This window comes from Diuraphis noxia, unplaced genomic scaffold (genome assembly GCF_037042655.1).
Source record: "Diuraphis noxia isolate RWA-SAM2 unplaced genomic scaffold, SU_Dnox_SAM2 contig0004, whole genome shotgun sequence".
Taxonomy (NCBI): Eukaryota; Metazoa; Arthropoda; class Insecta; order Hemiptera; family Aphididae; genus Diuraphis; species Diuraphis noxia.
In genome coordinates, this window is record NW_028301714.1 from 54,531,905 (window position 1) to 54,550,460 (window position 18,556).

The following is an 18,556-nucleotide window of genomic DNA, read 5'->3' on the forward strand; positions in this document are numbered from 1 at the left end:
GTTTCTATTTTGCTTTTTTTCAAAATCGGTGTAGTATATTTTTAGTTTATAACCCCTAAACATACACTTTGCCTTTAATTTAATATTTATTATTAATAATGAATAGCTGTTTCTCACTTTGATGTTTGTATAGAATAATATTATTAGAATATGGATCCATATATTAATATATGGATTGAAAAACTAAGCTACAAACCCTCCCCTAATAAATACATTTATATAACTTTTTCTTTATAAACATTTTTTATTTTAATCTGATAAACCATATTTAAGTACTTATTTAACTATAAATGTTATTATTTCTAGGGATTATTGCTATATGAAAATTCTATGTCAACAACCGATTTCTCTATGCTAGCTGTACCTACATAATCAACAAAATATTACTTGGTGTTAGTTATAACTTACCAGTTATTACTAAGCAAAAAAAAAATTAAATTACGGAATTACAATGTAATTTAGCTTCCAATCAATTTTTGAAAATTTTACTTTAAAAGTTTTACGCCTAATACGCAGATATTATCACGAATCAACACAATTTTATTAAAACTTAAAAGTATGTAGTTATTTATGATTATGATGTATTTATAAATATTCTTACATTGTTCAGATCACAATGGTTGTACTGAAAGATACTATACTAATACAAAATAAAATAATAATACTATAATGTGATACAAACCAAAAAAAATTTGTTTACATCTCAAATAGGTGTACCAATTATCGATGATGGTGCCTGCCTTTTCCGTTAAATTTCCTTTCATTTATATAAAACGCAAGAAACATACCAGGAGATCCGAAATACAATTGTTGCGTATGTCTCTGATAATTGGAATACCTTTGTTAAGACGTCTTACAATTCATATGGTGACAACTTTTCCACTGCTGAGGATTATGTTCGTGATATGGAATATCCTACTGTCTACGGTGGTTACTGCGAATTGTTTACAGCTGGCAATATTTTCCCATATTATTTGAAATTTATTATAATAATAATCTTTATGCCAAATTTGGTGTAGATACATTCCCAGTAAAATTATTGCGTCTAACCAGAAATATTAATAGTGGGCATTTTGATGTTTATTTATCTATTTCTAATATTCCTAATTTTACAAAAAATGTAATTTTTACTTCAGAGAGCGATTTTTCTATTTGTAATAATGTTTGTAATAATGTTAGTATCATAGACAATTTAATTAATAAAAGTAAGAAGCGTTGCCATACTAGATGTACAGATAAATCTCGAAGCGATTAAGTTAAGGAAGCAAAAAAAAGACAAGAAACCATTTTTCAGTCTGAAAATCCATTGCACAAATGGAAAATTATTAAACTAACTGGTCTTGCATATGATCCCACAATTGATTATAAAAATTACATTGGCGCTATGAACTAAAATTGTAAATTTTGTAACGCTCTCAAATGGAAAGGCAAAACACCTGGCATGTGTAGAAATGAGTAAATGTAAACTCCCCTAAAAAATAAAATAGTATATTCCCCTAAAACATTTTGCTACCGTTCTACACTTACGTAAATTGCCCTAAAACATTTTACAAAAAAATTAGAACCATTTAGCGTAGGTAACCCAGATGACACCACGTGGAGGTGGCTCTAGTTATCCGCCAAAAATATTTATTTTTTTTAATTGCATATAATATATTCCTTTATTTATATTTTAAAAATTACTATTCAAAAATTTTTTGAAAAATTGATTAACCATGCCTTATGCAAAATGCGTCCTAATTGAAAAATAAAATATTTGTTTCAAAATAGAATATATGACAATATTTAAATATAATATATCCTAGACTGACAAATCATCTCCGTTCAGAATCGTTTTTCGTATACAATGATACCTATCATTGCATTCAAATCTAACTTACCCTAGACAGAGGTCCACCCCACCACCTAATGTACAGCAGAGCGATACCCACTTTACCGCTTTTTAAAAAATGTATTTTCGTTTTGATCTATTTTCTATGCACCCCACTACCTAATGTACAGCAGAGCGACATCCACTTACCCGCTTTTTATATTAAAAAATGTAGGACAAGCTAAATATTATACATATTAAATAGAATAAATGTATTAAATACAAATTACAAATAGCCACAAAATGTTGTTATAAAATAACTAATTAACCTATATATTTACTACCTATCAAATAATAGACACCGATAACAGTGGCATCATTGGGGGGGGGGGGGGGGGGGGAGGCAACTTGGGCATTTTTCATAGTCATTTACAACAACCATAGATCGGCACATTTAAAAATACTTATTTAATAAGACTGAATAATAAATTATTTTATTACACACTGCAGGATGTCCCCGTGAGGATTTACCAATTGGGATATCTCCTAAAATAATGAAACTATTATAACTCTGTTTTATTTATTAGACTGACAATAGCATAGACAAAGACTACAATTATTTCATATTTTAATTTAATTTAAAGTTTTGGTAAAAAAAACTAAAAAAATAATTGTTCTGATAAGACTTATATAATATTTGTAATTCTATAAAGTCGAATAATTTGACAAAATTCATGCTGCATGTGAAAAATAAATTAGTAGTTTTTAAAAACGTAACTTTCTAACATTGAATATTGTGTTATTTTCGCGAAAATTTTTCATTTAAATTGAGTAAAGACCAGATTTTTGTTCAGCTGTAACCTAAAAACTTGCTTCTAAAATGATGAAATTTGCAAAATCGTGCAAAAACCAATCATAATTAGAAATTAGGTGACAAATATTTAATTATAATAAGTATTTCAAATTTAATTTTTACTGTTATTTATTTATAATATTAGTATTTTATTAGTATTTGGCATATTATATAAAAAAATTTAATTTAATTCATTTTAAATAATTTTAAATTATAAATTATAAAATTTTAACTGATTTACAATATCGAAAATTCAACTTTCCGGGAAAACCGTTAGAGCAGGAATTCCGGGGTTTGCGGCAGGAATTGGCAGGAATTGAGCACTAATTACTGGCGCAAAGAAAATTGCAAAAAGTTAAATTTAGAAGGTGGGTGGGGCTGGGGTAACGTTTCTCCAGCCCCACCCGGGGAAAAATCGACTTTCCGGAAAAACCGTTAGACTAGGAATTCCGGGGTTTGTGGCAGGAATTGGCAGGAATTGAGCACTAATTACTGGCGCAAAAAAAATTGAAAAATCAAATTGGGGGGGGGGGGGCTGGGGTAATGTACGTTATAATATTATGTAAAAATAAAAATAATATATTTTATAATTTAGTAAAAAAAAAAAATGGTTATTATTGGTTATTGATTTTTTCTCATCGTTTATTTTATTATTTAACATTATAAATCATAATAATTATTGACGTTATGGATTTAGATATCCTAGCTCACAATATAGTCGCATAATAAAATATATAACAACAGCTGTTTATTATTCAGTATTAACAGTACCTATACATGGACACTATGGTTAATATAAACATTTAATATTTTGTGTGCATTTGTTAGACGATATTAGGTATATTGTATATATTTGTTTTTCAATGTTATACTATAGGTACCGATCCAATTATTATTCTGATTCATTAATATAATTATTAAAATTAATTGGTACCTGTCTACAACAAAACGTTTTTCTTCAAACACAATATATACATATATTCATATTATTTATCATAATGAATTGTAAACAAACCGTTTGTTTTTAACGTGTATAATGCGTATATTATCATACAGATTACACTATAACAGCCTTCAGGTATATAATACATATGTGAGTATACAATGTATAAGTCTGGGAGAAAGTTCACCAGGGGCATTAAGTCTACGTAAAAATATACCGGTGTGTATAAATATATATTATATTTATAATTATCGTGAGTATGATACACGTATATTGTACAAGTGATTGTATGTATATATTGTGTACCTATACCGTATGACTATAAAATAAAAATATATTGTGTTTGTTTAATAATTGGTGTATTTACTCACTGCAGCCGACAGTCCCGTCGAGTCGCTTTATTACGCCATTACGGTGCGCTTTTCTTTTTAATAACACAAAAACGTGTTTAATAATAATAATAATATAACAATATGTTTCACGCCACGAGTCAAAAGATATTACCTACGCACAAAATTAACCATTTAATGGTCGTGAGTGTGTGGAAACACTATAGAAAACTACGAATGTGTACCGATATTAAAAATGATATTATATACATATTATAACATTATTATTACGTGATATATTAGTTCGTTGTTGAATATTTCGAATTATGAATAAAGTGTATGGCAATATGGACGCCTACTGCTGTGTTCATGTATCATAGGCTAAAGACAATAGAACTAATTTTTTTTTTTGGGGGGGGAGGGGGCTAGGTAAGGCCTAGGGGATGGTATTGCCCTAAGATAGAGCCAATAGTAACTTTAAAAACAGGCACATACACATATTTTCTCAAAATAAGTTAAAACCCATGCAATAGCTAATAAATTAATGATAACCCATACAATATAATAAATATTTGATTAGTAAACACTGCTGTAATTTTTTTTTATACTAATTTAAAACCAAAACCATTCTCCTTTGTATAAAATAAAACGTGTTTTTTTAGTCTTTAATATTTTTACCACATATTTAGTGCATAATCTTATACATTTTTAAAAACATATTTCTTGATTTTTTAATGCATAAAAACCTTACAGGTATAATGAAATAACGAATGAACAATGAAAAATACGAAAATCGAAAATAACTATTTCCTAATAACTTTATACAGGCGCAGAGCGATCACTTATAAATTATAATATTACGGAGGTAATGGAAAAATGAATTTTTAGATTTACTATTGAATGTACGATAGGGGGTTTAAATATAAGTATGGGGTAGGTACCACCATCATGGTTTTAAAATAATAATGATAATTCATAAATAATAAAAAATAACACGATAAGTTACATCGTACATGTCGTGTGACTTATTAATTATTATCACACGTAATATCGTCAAATTTATTTCCTCTTTTAGCGTGACATTTTTCATACTCGAATTACTGTTATCTACCTAGAGAGCATAGATATTAATATCAAGGTTGTCTACTGTGTTACCTATTATTAGGTAATAAAAACAGCACCATGCAATGGTATAATTATCTACACTGCAATACCTATCCATCTGCATATTTTATTATTTAATAAAGATCGTATCGTCACGACCCCAGCTTTTTCGATAATACTGTTTTGACGACGACAAACTGACAAGACCAATAATAATAAAGACATCATATTGTTGATATTATATGGAATATAATATGGAGACATGAAATGCTATCATCCGTATCGAGTGTAAACCGTAGCAAATTTTATCCCATAAATAACAAGAAAATTATCTTAGCATAATTTTATTATATATAAAAGGAAAATATAATATAAGCAGTGATGTTAAAAGAATTTGCAGATCAATCGTCCATACACGGTCTCCATTATGTCAGCAACGTTAAGCGACACTGGACGGAAAGGTAGGTATATTATATGGATATGAGTAGGTATTTTTTAAACAGCATACCTACCTAGCGCACTCAACCCATTTTTTGTTGTTGTATACTACAAAGTTGTTCGAAATCTGATTTTTGGAATTTTTATATATACTTTAACACAATTTTTTCAAATTCATAAGATTTTTTTGTACAAGTTAGATAAGGAATATTAGGAGTAAGGTTAGGTTTGTATTCCACCGGAAACATAAACTTTTGTATTTCAAACGAACCCCCCCCCCCCCTTTAAGGTAAATTATTAAGTGGATATTTTTTTCTAAAAATGTTGTAGTAGATATGAAAATTAAAACTCAAACGATTAGGTAGTTGATAAGTCATTTAACTTTGTGTCCTAAGAACTAATAAGATAATAGATTTGGTAGATATGTGGGCTATGCTGGTCAAAGTATAATAAATACTGGATAAAATATTACATCTATTTTATATTCCATTTTTGATGACTATTATCCTTAGCATAAACATTTAAATAACTATAAGAAACTACCAGTCAGTGGCGGCTTGAACTTTTTTTTTCTTGACTCGCATTTAATAATTTTTACACCACCCACCCTAAAATTTTTTCACTGCTCTCCAAAAAGTGAATTGATAAGTTGATATTTAATATTGCCTATTGGTATACACAATAAATCATGGAAGCTCTGTAGACCCCTAAATAAATTATACTTATTGGATCCGCATTACAAATCAATATACATATTATCTAAATGTAATTTTTTCTATAACAAAAATTCAATTAATACATTTTATATGCACTGTACCTAGTTTTTGAAAATAAGACAATTCATTTTTGGTCATACTTATATCACTAAATTTTAATATAATTTTTTTTTAAAGACTGTCTACCACTACGTGTTCGATTTTGAATTCCACACTCGAACATTTTCAAAAGTATTATCCAATAAATAATTGACAGTAAAATATGGTAATTCTCATTTGAAAACTCGAAATTCTTATTATTACAGCTCTACTTCTTAAGCAGTACAATAAATCTCAAGAATATGAAAATAATAGAGGTCTATAGGTTATGAACGGGTATTAGAATACATTGGGTCTAGGTACGCGGGCAAGAAATATATTATTAAAGTCCTTGTATTTATTGATCATTACCCATATTATGCGTAATGCGTATATTATTAGATATATAAATACAAATATGATATATATTTTAATTTAAAATTCAGGTATACTTTCAATATAAATAATTATATTTTATATTTATAATAATATAATGTTATGTACCCATATATTTCAATAATTATTAATTGATTATTATTTTATTAATGAATAGTAAAAAATGTATAATTGTTATTTAAACATTTACAAATGGTATAACATATAGGTACTTAACAAAAATTATATATGTACACAGTACATATATTTATTTACTTATTAAAATGTATATTAGTATTATTGAAAATGTGATAACGACATAAACTAGGAGGCAGAGCTTGCGCTAAAGAAATATTAGAACTGCACAATATCCTGTTTGTATTACAGAAGTAAATAAAATTTGATGCTCGCTTCGCTCGCACATAACAAAAAAAAAAAATAATAAAAACAATAATATATAATAATATTATATGTGTTATAATGTATACATTATTTTATGACCGTAGTTTTAATCTTTTGATAATCATAGATAAATATTTATCATCAATGTTTTAATCATAATTTCTAATAAATTCAGGAAACAAAATGTCAATGGTACCTATGTTACAAGTTCATAGACATAATATAAAACATAGGCGTGCGCAGGGGGATGCCTGGTATGCAATGGCATCCCCTGCGGTCTCCGGAGTCAGCTTGTTTTTTTTTTTACATTTTTATAAACAAAAATCAGTTTAGAAATTTTTGACAGTTCAGGCTACGTATTTTATTTATTTTTTTAAAATTTTTATCAAGTATATTTTCATTGATAATAGAAGTTGGGATAATCCCGAATCCGACGATATCACCGCGACCCGGTGATTGGCATCCCCTGCGAAAAAAGTCTGCGCACGCCTATGATATAAAATTAATTATTGAAAATTAAAATCATAATATTTTTTATGAACTGCACAACATTTAAATAAGAACTGCACATTCTATGCACAACTGCAGCACATTAGAGCAAGCTCTGCTAGGAGGTAGTGAATACAACATAATAAGCACTATAAGCAGTAAGTCAGAATTGTGAAGTAATGAAATTCGATTTTATTTTAATATATAATATATAAATATGAGTCCCCTTCATCGTGATTTCTACAAAATATGGACTTAAGGTATATTTAAAATATTTAAAAATTGATGTAGGTAAACGAAGATAATTTCAAATTTCAAATTTTCAGGTTCAAACATACCTACTGAAGTATAATAAAAAAACTATTCCGATTTCATTTATTGTAGAAATAATTATACTCTTAAATATTATATATTATTGATAATCGAATCGTGTAGGTTGTTTTGGTTTATTTGTTGTACTCTGAGCTGGTATGGTTCCGCATTGCTGATGATGAACTCCTGGGAAGCGTTTCAGACAAACGCTATTAGTTTCGTGGTGGAAACTAGCTCGTTGGAATTCCAAACGACTTTTCCAGCGGTCAGCGTTTGTGAATTGAACAACGTTGCTAACATCCAGAAATTAGCCAACAAGTAAAATCGATATAAATTTTCAGATACTGTATTGTCAGATTGTCACATTGATTGAATATAACAGTGGTTTTCAAACTGGGTGCGCGGGCACTGGTGTGCCACGAGTATCCACTATAGGTGTGCCGCGGTTTTTCCATACATTACCGATTGCATTGGATTGCGATATAAGTAAATAAATGCTTTCAATAATAATATCTATAAAAGAACTGATTATTTTTTTGCCGTCATATCTTTGTGAACAATAGGGTTTTCATCACTTACGAATACAAAAAATAAAAACAAGAAAAACTATATTCAGTGAAGGAAGAAACGCCTGTCAACTATTCCTTCAAGAATTAAAAATATTTGTAACACGCCCATCAGGAGGCACACATGTCTCGCTAAGAGGACGCCCACCCGCATGTGTTTTCTCCGTCTTACAAACGTATAACATGGCAAAATCTGTTTAGAGCGGGACATCATTTCACCCTCAATATTTATAATAGAATTTTCAAAATTTCACAACGCATAGGTAAGAACTTTATCTGTGTCATAGCGTCGTTATTTTTTTGATAGCACAAACCAATAATTTTAAGTAGTTTAATGAAAAAATAAAAAATAAATGTATTTTCTTAAGCTTATAACTTTGAATATATTTATGTTATCAAAAAAATAATGACGCTATGACACAGATAAAGTTCTTACCTATGCGTTGTGGAATTTTGGTAATTCTACTACAAATACAAAGGAAGTAAAGTTGTCTCGCGCTAAACAGATTTTGCTATGTTATACGTTTGTAAAACGGAGACAACACATGCGGGTGTGGCGTCCTCTTAAATAGTTAAATGTATATAAAATTATAATTGATTTAAAACAAATTTGTTCATCTAAAAAACGGTTAGTGTGCCGTGAAAACTTTTTGAAGTGTACGGTGTGCCTTCGTGCCGTGTATAATAAAAGTTTGAAAACCACTGGTATATAGCCTATTTATTATTATTATTATATCATATTATGACATAGCTGGTATACAATGTACAATTATTATATACTAATATTTTATAATGAATAGTTGTCAGCAGTACTTGACTTCAAAATGAGAAGTATAAATATTTAGATACGTACTCCGATGCGGCAAATGACACAAAATATATTTGTATCATTGGCTGTAGCTTAATTATATAACTACCTACGCGGCTACGCAGTGGATTAAACAAAAATTATCTAGTCAGTTTTATATACTAACTTTATTTTAATAATTTTAGATAATTATAAAACATTAATGTTTTTTTGGGAAGAGGGATGAACCCCCGAAACACTTCCTTATATACGACAGGTTACGACTAACCTAATACATAAGTTACAGCTAGGCTTTGCCCTCTCTCCACATCACCTTTATTACACCCTCAAACATATTACAAAAGTACAAACTTATTAAATTTAAAAGTTTCAACAATCTAAGTGTCAAGTGAGCACAGGTGGTAAATTTTTCAGTTCCAAATTATAGTTATAACAAGAAACTTGCGAGAACTAAGTTGAAAAGTAGGGGTAAAAAAATGGCATTGGAACATTTAGTCGATAACTTCAGTTGGGGGGAAAGTCAAGTACTGATTTGTCCCTATTTTATTTAACAATAATATTAATTTGAGTTTAGGATATTTGGAGACAATAGGAATTTCAATTTGGACGAGATTGTAAAAGAGATAACTTACTTCAAAGGAACTTCATATTATATTAATGAATTTTGTATGACTGGACAATATAATTGCCCCAAAAATAATTTCAGTAAAATAGCAATTTCTGTGAGTGGTCTTTTTTAAACTAATTATTTGCATGCAAATATTTAAATGAAAATTATAATAATAAAATCTTGGATGTTCTTATGGTATTTTATCGTAAGAGACAACCTATTTATTGAATCTTACTTTTTATTTAGGCTAGAAGTACTTGTGATGAAGTATTTTTAAATTGCACTTGGAACAATGTTCGTGACTTTGACTGTTGCAAGCATTTTATTCTAACTGAAACTGAACTAGGAATTTGTTACACACTTACAATGGAAAACGAATCGTTAGTATACACAAATTAAGGCCTATGGTCATGTAAATACATCATTTGGGAAAAAAAATTCATTGCATTAAATTTCTGTAATTTTTAATCTACTAATTTATTTATGCAGGCCGAATTCTGATGATTTTATTGACATGTATTCTAACCGAAAGACAGGTCCAAGCAATTTACGTATAACATTATCATCGCCAAGTCAGGTGTTTACAAATTATAATATGAAAAACCTATTAACTTTTTGCACAAGCCAAATTGCTGTACTATAATATTACAGGCTTTAATAAAAATTACTACTAAACCTCTACTTTATGCTTCTGTATAATATACTTATGATATTGGTACAATTTTTATGAATTTTAGTAATTACGTATATTAGTTACTTAGTTGATGATTAATAAAAATCACCTAGATATATGTATATACAGTGATACTTCTTTATTTAAAAATCTGTTGTTAGATTTTGTTATAGTGAAGTGATAATTATGTAATTTAAAATTTATATTATTATCTAGAGCCCAACTTAGGTTTTTATTAATATAATTATTTAAAAGTAAGTTATGACTTTTACTAAATTATAATTTTTTATTAAAATCTATTTAACAAAACTCTTCAAAATAAGAATTTTGTTTTTGGATTCTACAAGACTGAAATATGGATGTTGCACTGTATATTAAAATATTATCAAATTCTATAGTAATATGTGTAATGCGTATAGGTTTTTATTCACTCAGTAGTAGATGTACCATATTATAATACAATAAGTACAGATATTTTACAAGCTACAATGGGTATTTTTAAACAATTCAAGTTTGTCATTAAAGATATTGAAAATGAAGACGAAGTCAGATTTGTCGGCATTTCACAACGCAGGTAAAAACTGTTTTTCTATGATTAAAATATTAAATCACTAAAATCTTATATAATGCATAAGATGGTAATAACAAACATACATTTTTTTAAGTTATAATCAAGGTTGATAAATAAAATAAGCGTAAAAAATAAATTTTTGTCGAAAACGGTCCTAATTTATTTATAACAAAACGTAATTTGATTTAATGATTAGTTAGTTTAATAAAACATAATAGTCATGTTACAATATATTTACACAAGTTTAGATGCAGATTTCCATTGGAGAATTACTTATATGTCAGTTCGAAATATAGTTATAGTTCTTGTATTGTAAACTGCCGCCGTCAAAAGCAACTAGAGATGTGTAATTGTACTTCTCATTTAATGCCTAACAGCAGTATGTCTTCCTAAAACCATATGAAAAAAAGTTATAATAAAAACAATAATAATATTGATTTTTTATAGAATTAAATGAACAATGTGATATAAATGGAATTATATGTTTGAATACACATTATGCTGAATTATCGGTGTTAAAAAAGAAGAAAAGTAAACGACCAGGTTTAGAATGTCAATGTGTACCTTCATGTATTGAAGCTGAAATAAATGTCATAACAGTTGAATCATTTATGTATGTTAATCAATTAAGTATTTCCTGAACAAAATGTAAAATTATTATTTTTTTTTAGAACTAATGAAAACGAATCAATTATACAATTAATGATGGATAGATTACCAGCAGAGCGTCTTAAACGGAATGTTGTTAGAGGAAGATTAGATGTATTAGGTAAGATTTTTTAAAAAAGCATAGTTAAATCAAATATATGACACATTAATATGAAGCATGATTAGCACTTGGAAGGACAATGAGAAAATTTGACATATAAATGTATTTTACTATTTATACATAAATTACTAATTAGTATTAACTATTTATATTGATTAGGGTATAATTATTAATATTATAATAGTAAATAACTTTCAACATTGATTTATGAATACAGTTTTTAAATTTGATAAGATTAAAAATGTATACTGTGCAATAATATTTATATGATTTTATACACTATTAAAATTTATAATTGAATAATTTTTTTATCTGGCTTATAATACTGCTTTATCTGAAAGTTATATTATCACTTTAACATAAATTTTGGAAGTGTCAAAACTCCAAAATATGCAAAAATGAAACGAATAAATAAACTTATTTACAAAAATGTATAACATATTAAGATTTAATTTACAGTTTCATTGGGTGGTTCTGTTGCATTGTTTGTTGGAGCAAGTATATTGAGCTTTTTGGAAATTTTCTACTATTTTGTTATACGTATACCCAACGTTACAATTCCAAATTTAAAAAAACATAAAACATCAAAACTTGAACCAAAGATGAAATGATTAGTTAAACATAGTATGTGAAAAACAATTTTTTCAATATAATAAAATATTATGTCTAAAATGTATTTTTCTTATTTAGGACAGAACAAGATTTAGACACACATTTTTTATTTTTGAACTCACGTAAACAGATTAATAATATAAAAAGTAAAAAATGTTTTTCATAATATCATGGTAAAATAAAATTTTTTTGTCAGTAAAATTGATCTAAATATAAATCTTTTTTTTATTTAACAAAAACTTACTTATGTTTTTAAACATGCAAGTAAAATACGTTCAAGTTGACTCTCTAATGGTAACATTAAATGTGCTGGTTCTTCAAGAATCTATAATAAATAAATAAATAATTAAAAAAAATTAAAAATGCAAATAATATTATAAATTTACCTCAAAAGCTGATTTATCTTCATTGATTAATGATTCAAATTCAGGCATTTTATTTGTGCTTTCGGTAGTGTGGCTAATTTCTTTGTTAGTTATAATACGTCCTAGAGGTGTTAGATTAGCAAAATTATCTTCTACAAAAGCTTCAATCATTTTTTGGAGAGTGTCAGTCTTTTCAAACTTTAAAAGTTCCTAAAAGAGTTTAGAGTAATTTCATCAGTACATTTATTCATTATTAAAAAATTAAACATAAAATAAAATAAATTACTTGTTGGTTGGTCAACATGTAGAGAGTAGAGTTATCCAACCACGACAAATTTTGTCCATTCGGATTATCTGACTTTGGTGCAAATATTGCCCACAAAATAGAAGTACTTTTGTTATTGTTTCCAAATATATTTTCTTTTTTATACACTACATTTTTGCTGTTTGGAGTAAAAACAAACACTAAAAATAAATAATAAAATTATTAGATATAAAGCTTTAGGCAAAATATGGTTTACTAACAATCATTATTAGGAGTAAAAATAGCCATGTATTCTGAAATTGGATCAGCAATTAATCTTTCAACTTGAATCCAAATAGTTGTAAGTAATGTCTCACTAAGCACATTCCATACCAAAAGTCTTGTGCTTGATGCAGCAACAAGCATCCAACTGCTTGCGTTTTTACCAAACTCTAAAAATCTATATATAAATCATTTATTAATAGCAATGCAGGTGAATATCAAAATGATTATACATAAGCTATTTTGATAAAAAAAAAAAAAACTATTAACAACAAGACACAAACAAAAACTGGCATAGAGCTGTTAACTCAGTTACTGTTTGTCCATTTATGATATTTTATTTAGTCATGTAAAATAAAAATATAAACAATAATTTAACTTAAGATTATAATTAAATAAATTTACCTAATATGTTCAAATCCGTGAGTAAGACTTGTTTTGAAATCGTCTGAGTCATCAAGAACTTTTAAAACTATGCTTGGTCCAAAAGCAGCTGCCAATATACAACCGTCTTCAGAGAAACTGATTGCATGTAATGGTTGATTATGATAGAGCTTACTTGTGTATTCATGTTGCCATGATTTAATTGGATCTAAAAATATAAGATAAAAATTTGTCAATTATAATATATACATTTATTACATAGTATTTCAATATTTATTTTTACATTATAATCAAGAAACTAAGAAATATTTTCATATTTACTTTTTTTGTCTTCCGATAAATTATATGGAGACCAAAGTTTATACATATCTTTGTGTAATGTAGCAACCATATGTGAACCATCAGAATCTACAGATGGCCGAAAAATTAATTTTGAAATTCTATCTACGGAATTCGTGTAAGTATTTAATTTATAGCTAAAAAATATATAAATTTGATTTAAAAACAAATTAAAAAAAAAAAATATTAGAATATTACATTTGCGATTTTTCATTAAAAGTCCAGAACTTAAGAACATCATTTACTATATATTTATCGTCAAATGGTCTTCTTTCAACCGTTGCTAGCCATGAGCTATCATTACTTATTGCCAATAAACAAACATCAGCATTGAATACACCTTGATCTCTTGTTCTGGTCGTAAAATTTTGACAGACAATATCCAACTATTCAAACACACAAACACAAAATTTCATTGCAATTACCTACTAATATAATTAAAAAAACAAACTCTAACATTAAATGCTAATTGTGATTTATCAATTGAAAAAAATTGAATGTGACCAGGAAATCCATTTGTAACGAGGGATCTTGAACGACTGTCGAATGAAACGCCTGCTGGAAAGACTTTTTCAAATTCATCTGCCTAAAATAAATTAAGTGATAATAAGTCATAAAAATAATATTTAATCAAACTATTTACATTTGATGCATTCACTCCCCAAGTGAATGTCTGAATGACAGAATGTATACGATTTTGAGAGTTCACTATTATTATACCTAAAAATTAAAATGGTAATAAATAATTTGATATCTTTATTTAAAATATATTTGGTTGTAATGCATTACTATTATTTTGTGTGGATACAGCAACATATTGGCTATCTTCTGTAACAGATAAATGGACAATATTGGCGGATATTCTAGGTAAATAATGCCTAGTCTCTGTATTTTCACAAAACCATTTGACCAAGACATTTTCAGCACCTCCACTATAAAAATTATTACCTGTAATCAATTTTTTTTAAATCATTATGTATTTTTTTTATGAAAAACGTTTATTTTCTCACCGCTGCTTGTAAATATAACATCATTTACAGGAAGTGTGTGCCAATGATACACAGTTTGAGTTCTAGTATTTTTATGTAATACATTATAGTACAAAACAATTCTTCCTGTGTTATCTCCAATTGCTAAAGTGTTTGAATTAGGATGGCATTGTACAACAGTTACTGTTCTATCAGACCCTAATTTAATTCTATAAATATAAATGTCATTTAATAATAACACTGATTTAATATTATTTCAATATTTTTTTTTTTTATAATTGACATACTTATTTTTTTTATAATTTAATAAATTATAAATATATATTATATTTTTATGAGCAAAGGCAAAATAAGGTACATCTTCAAATCCTCCTATTGACCAAATATGTGGTAAATTCTCCGAACTAAAATATAATTAAGCATTAAATATGATTTTTTTTTTATGGTTCAAAAAGTTACTTTTCATCAAATTTGTGTAATAGTGTCCCTTCTTCCAAAGTAAATAAACCAATATTGATATCATTGTTATCAGATGCTCGTAATTTAAATGATACAACAATACAATCCACATCATAAGAGCAATACTTTGTTGACAAGCATTTTGCATTTACTACATTATATTTTTTTAAATCTAATTCCTATTTTTAAAAAAACATGCTAATTATTGAGATTATGTATAAGTTTAAATATTTTTACTTGTTGTTTCAAAAGTTTGGCAGATTGGCTTCCAATCAAATTCCAAAAAACAACAACAGCATTGAAGTGAATAGCAACCAATATTTTATCATCAGAAGGATGAAAACATAAATTAACAATTCTACCAAAGTTTTGATCAGCAGTGTAATTGGCTACTAATTTTCCAGAGCTCACACTAAAACAATTGATGTCCGCACCACAGCCCACATAAATGAATCTATATCAAATAAATTAAAAATATTTTATTGGTTAACTCACATAGGTACATACTTCAGACATACAAAACTAAGATTAAACATAAAATAGAGCTTAAAAAACATTAATATCAGCAAAGTGAAAAGAGGAAAATAACTAAGAATTCAAATTTTTATTTTTTTATTAAATTTTTTTTTTTTTTTTTGGGGGGGGGGGGTAGTTTTTTTATTATTTGAAACTTAAGACATTCCTAGCCTAAGGCTATCTAAATCTAGGGATATTTGACAGTTTTAATAGTAATAGTTTTAACATTATAACATGATAATTAAAATTATTTTTTTTGAAGTACAAAGGATAATAATAGCAATTGGTAATTTTAAGATTACAATAATATTCTGATATTTACATATTTACAATTGTATAACTATAAGTAACTGAAGTCGTAGAGTGAAGATTTGGATGTTGAGTGGTGGCTAAGTGTAGGAGATTGTGGGGACGACCTCGTTTTAAATATGTGATACGTGTGTTAATTAAGGAGTGGAAATTTATTTATTAAGGATGTTAAAGCAGCTAGGAGGGGGTTTAGGATTAATTTTAGCTCGTTAAGGAAACTTGTAACGATTTGGAGAAGTTGATCGGATGGTGGTGTATTTGCTATGGCTTCGGCATATGAGGGTTTTTCTCTCAGGTTTGAGAGTAGTGTATCATGCCCACTTCTGTGGGGTGCAGGTGGTACAGGCGGTACAGCTTGAGTTTGAGTGTGTACTGTATTGATTATCTCTTTTTGTTGTTTTAGTTTTGGATTGGGGGGGGAGGGTAAGTAAAAACATAAAAAGCAGCAGATCTATGGATGGAAAATTAAACATGGATGTAAGGATGTATTTTGGATGGTTTTTCACAAGTCTTCTTATATAGCCCCAAAACAAAGCATCAGACACATATTTTTGTTTTGCTTTTTGAGAAATACAATAGACCATCATTAAAGTTGTTTTAAGTGGTGTACAATGTACAACGAATGCCGTAAATACCTAACTTTTAAAAAATAGCATCAAAAGAGTGACTTATCCTACTATATGAATTGTTTAAATTAAAACCTCATTCCTCAATGCTAAGAACATAATTTTTATAAAGAACGAAAAAAAGTATATTATAAACCATTCATAAATAGATAGGTTATATAATGATTTAATAAGGGCAAAATATTCCAAGTCAATTGTACAACGTAACACCGTTTACTAACTAATTGATATAAGATATAACATAAATATTAGGTATTCTTACTAACCTCCCATTTTCAGAGAACAGAGGCGGATGACTTAAAATACTTCCACCTTCCACTTTTTTCACGACTATATTGTCTTCCATTCCGATTGTTTTTACTTCCGATTCAAGACAGAAATCTAAACGACAAGCAGTCAATTTTCACCCGTAAACAGACAACATTGAATATGTCATATAGTACTCGCAAGTCACAATAATAATTAAAAATTTAAGTGGTAACTTCGAAAGTTCAAATTGTTGTTTATAATAAAAAAAAAAAATTATCAATTTTGTAGTATTTCAGTAGTCAGTACCCACTGGCCATGCCACTACCCCATAGAGTAATATTACTCTATGCACTACCCACGTGAAAAGCCGGAATATTATCACAAAATATGTCAACATTAAAGGGAGATCGACCATGATGGTCAACAGCTAAACTTCTTATCATATTTTTGTTTTTCGTTCAGGATGTCACACTGTAAAGTAACCAAAAAATATTCATGCTTGATGCTTGATTTTGAAAATCAGATAACAATATTAAAATTGAAATATTGAAAACAATATTTGGAAATTAAAAACAAAAAATTACAAGATTCAATTATTGTGATTATTTATTTTATACACGGTTTAAGATATATATCTTATATATATATATATATATATATATATATCTTAAACCGTGATTTTATATTTATTATCAATTATTGTGGCACTACTGCGCTTCCGTAATTAGTTGATCGTGGTAAACCGTAAAAGTATGAGAACGTATGTATGAGAATATGTATGAGATAATATGTAATATAATATAATATAATATAATATGTATGAGAATATTTTATTGATTTTAAATGTTTCGTGATAATAGTCATAACTCATAATCAAATTTTGAAATGGTTATTGAATTAATTGAATATTATCTAGTTATGAGAATAAAGAGGTTCAAATGTTTTTTAACTGCTCACTAGAAGTCTTTTTGTTAAATAATAAATTATGCTTTCTCGTGTTGTTTTTTTGTGGGATTACATTGTTTAGCTGAATAAAGAATTTTGTAAAAAGTTATGTCAATAAATCTATAATTATTTTTATATTGTTGTGTTATCCGGAAAATAAGTACTGTATAAAAGAAAAATAGTACACTCATACTAATATAAGTAAATAATATACAAATCCATACTTGAATATTAATTTAAGTATGTTTGCATATAAAAATTAAATATAGGTACCTACACAGTAAAAAAAATTAAAAATAAGTTATCTATCAAAAATGGAATATATATATAGTCAACTCCAATTATTGTTGTAATACGTTGAATTAATGTTAGTATTTAAATTCAAAAAAAG

General features: G+C 27.5%; 2 protein-coding genes across 2 annotated transcripts; one reads left to right on the forward strand and one right to left on the reverse strand.

Moving 5' to 3' along the window:
- The first annotated feature begins 5,235 nt into the window (after positions 1–5,235).
- Positions 5,236–12,632, forward strand: ppk13 (pickpocket 13). The gene is made up of 12 exons (XM_089227039.1): positions 5,236–5,500; positions 7,973–8,167; positions 9,798–9,945; positions 10,080–10,213; positions 10,323–10,410; positions 10,926–11,080; positions 11,201–11,228; positions 11,288–11,456; positions 11,525–11,690; positions 11,749–11,846; positions 12,306–12,470; positions 12,537–12,632. The coding sequence occupies exons 1-11, from the start codon at positions 5,421–5,423 to the stop codon at positions 12,455–12,457; spliced, it is 1,413 nt and encodes a 470-aa protein (XP_089083165.1). The 5' UTR covers positions 5,236–5,420; the 3' UTR covers positions 12,458–12,470; positions 12,537–12,632.
- l(2)05287 (WD repeat-containing protein l(2)05287) lies at positions 11,214–17,570 on the reverse strand. Its single transcript, XM_089225434.1, has 16 exons — positions 17,238–17,570; positions 15,758–15,974; positions 15,521–15,699; positions 15,349–15,465; positions 15,083–15,270; positions 14,862–15,020; positions 14,716–14,792; positions 14,530–14,658; positions 14,271–14,458; positions 14,055–14,209; positions 13,755–13,941; positions 13,349–13,527; positions 13,110–13,288; positions 12,845–13,033; positions 12,703–12,783; positions 11,214–11,466 (listed from the first exon to the last, which is right to left on the reverse strand). Exons 1-15 carry the CDS (start codon positions 17,315–17,317, stop codon positions 12,703–12,705), a joined length of 2,304 nt encoding a protein of 767 aa, XP_089081560.1. The 5' UTR covers positions 17,318–17,570; the 3' UTR covers positions 11,214–11,466.
- Positions 17,571–18,556: the final 986 nt, after the last annotated feature.

Excerpts from the sequence above, each read along its gene's own strand:
- ppk13 (XM_089227039.1), top strand. The coding sequence starts at position 5,421 with ATGTTAAAAGAATTTGCAGATCAATCGTCCATACACGGTCTCCATTAT. Across the intron at positions 10,411-10,925 it reads CATTATCATCGCCAAGTCAG|GTTTTTATTCACTCAGTAGT; the intron begins GTGTTTACAAAT and ends TAATGCGTATAG. Across the intron at positions 11,847-12,305 it reads AGGAAGATTAGATGTATTAG|TTTCATTGGGTGGTTCTGTT; the intron begins GTAAGATTTTTT and ends TTTAATTTACAG.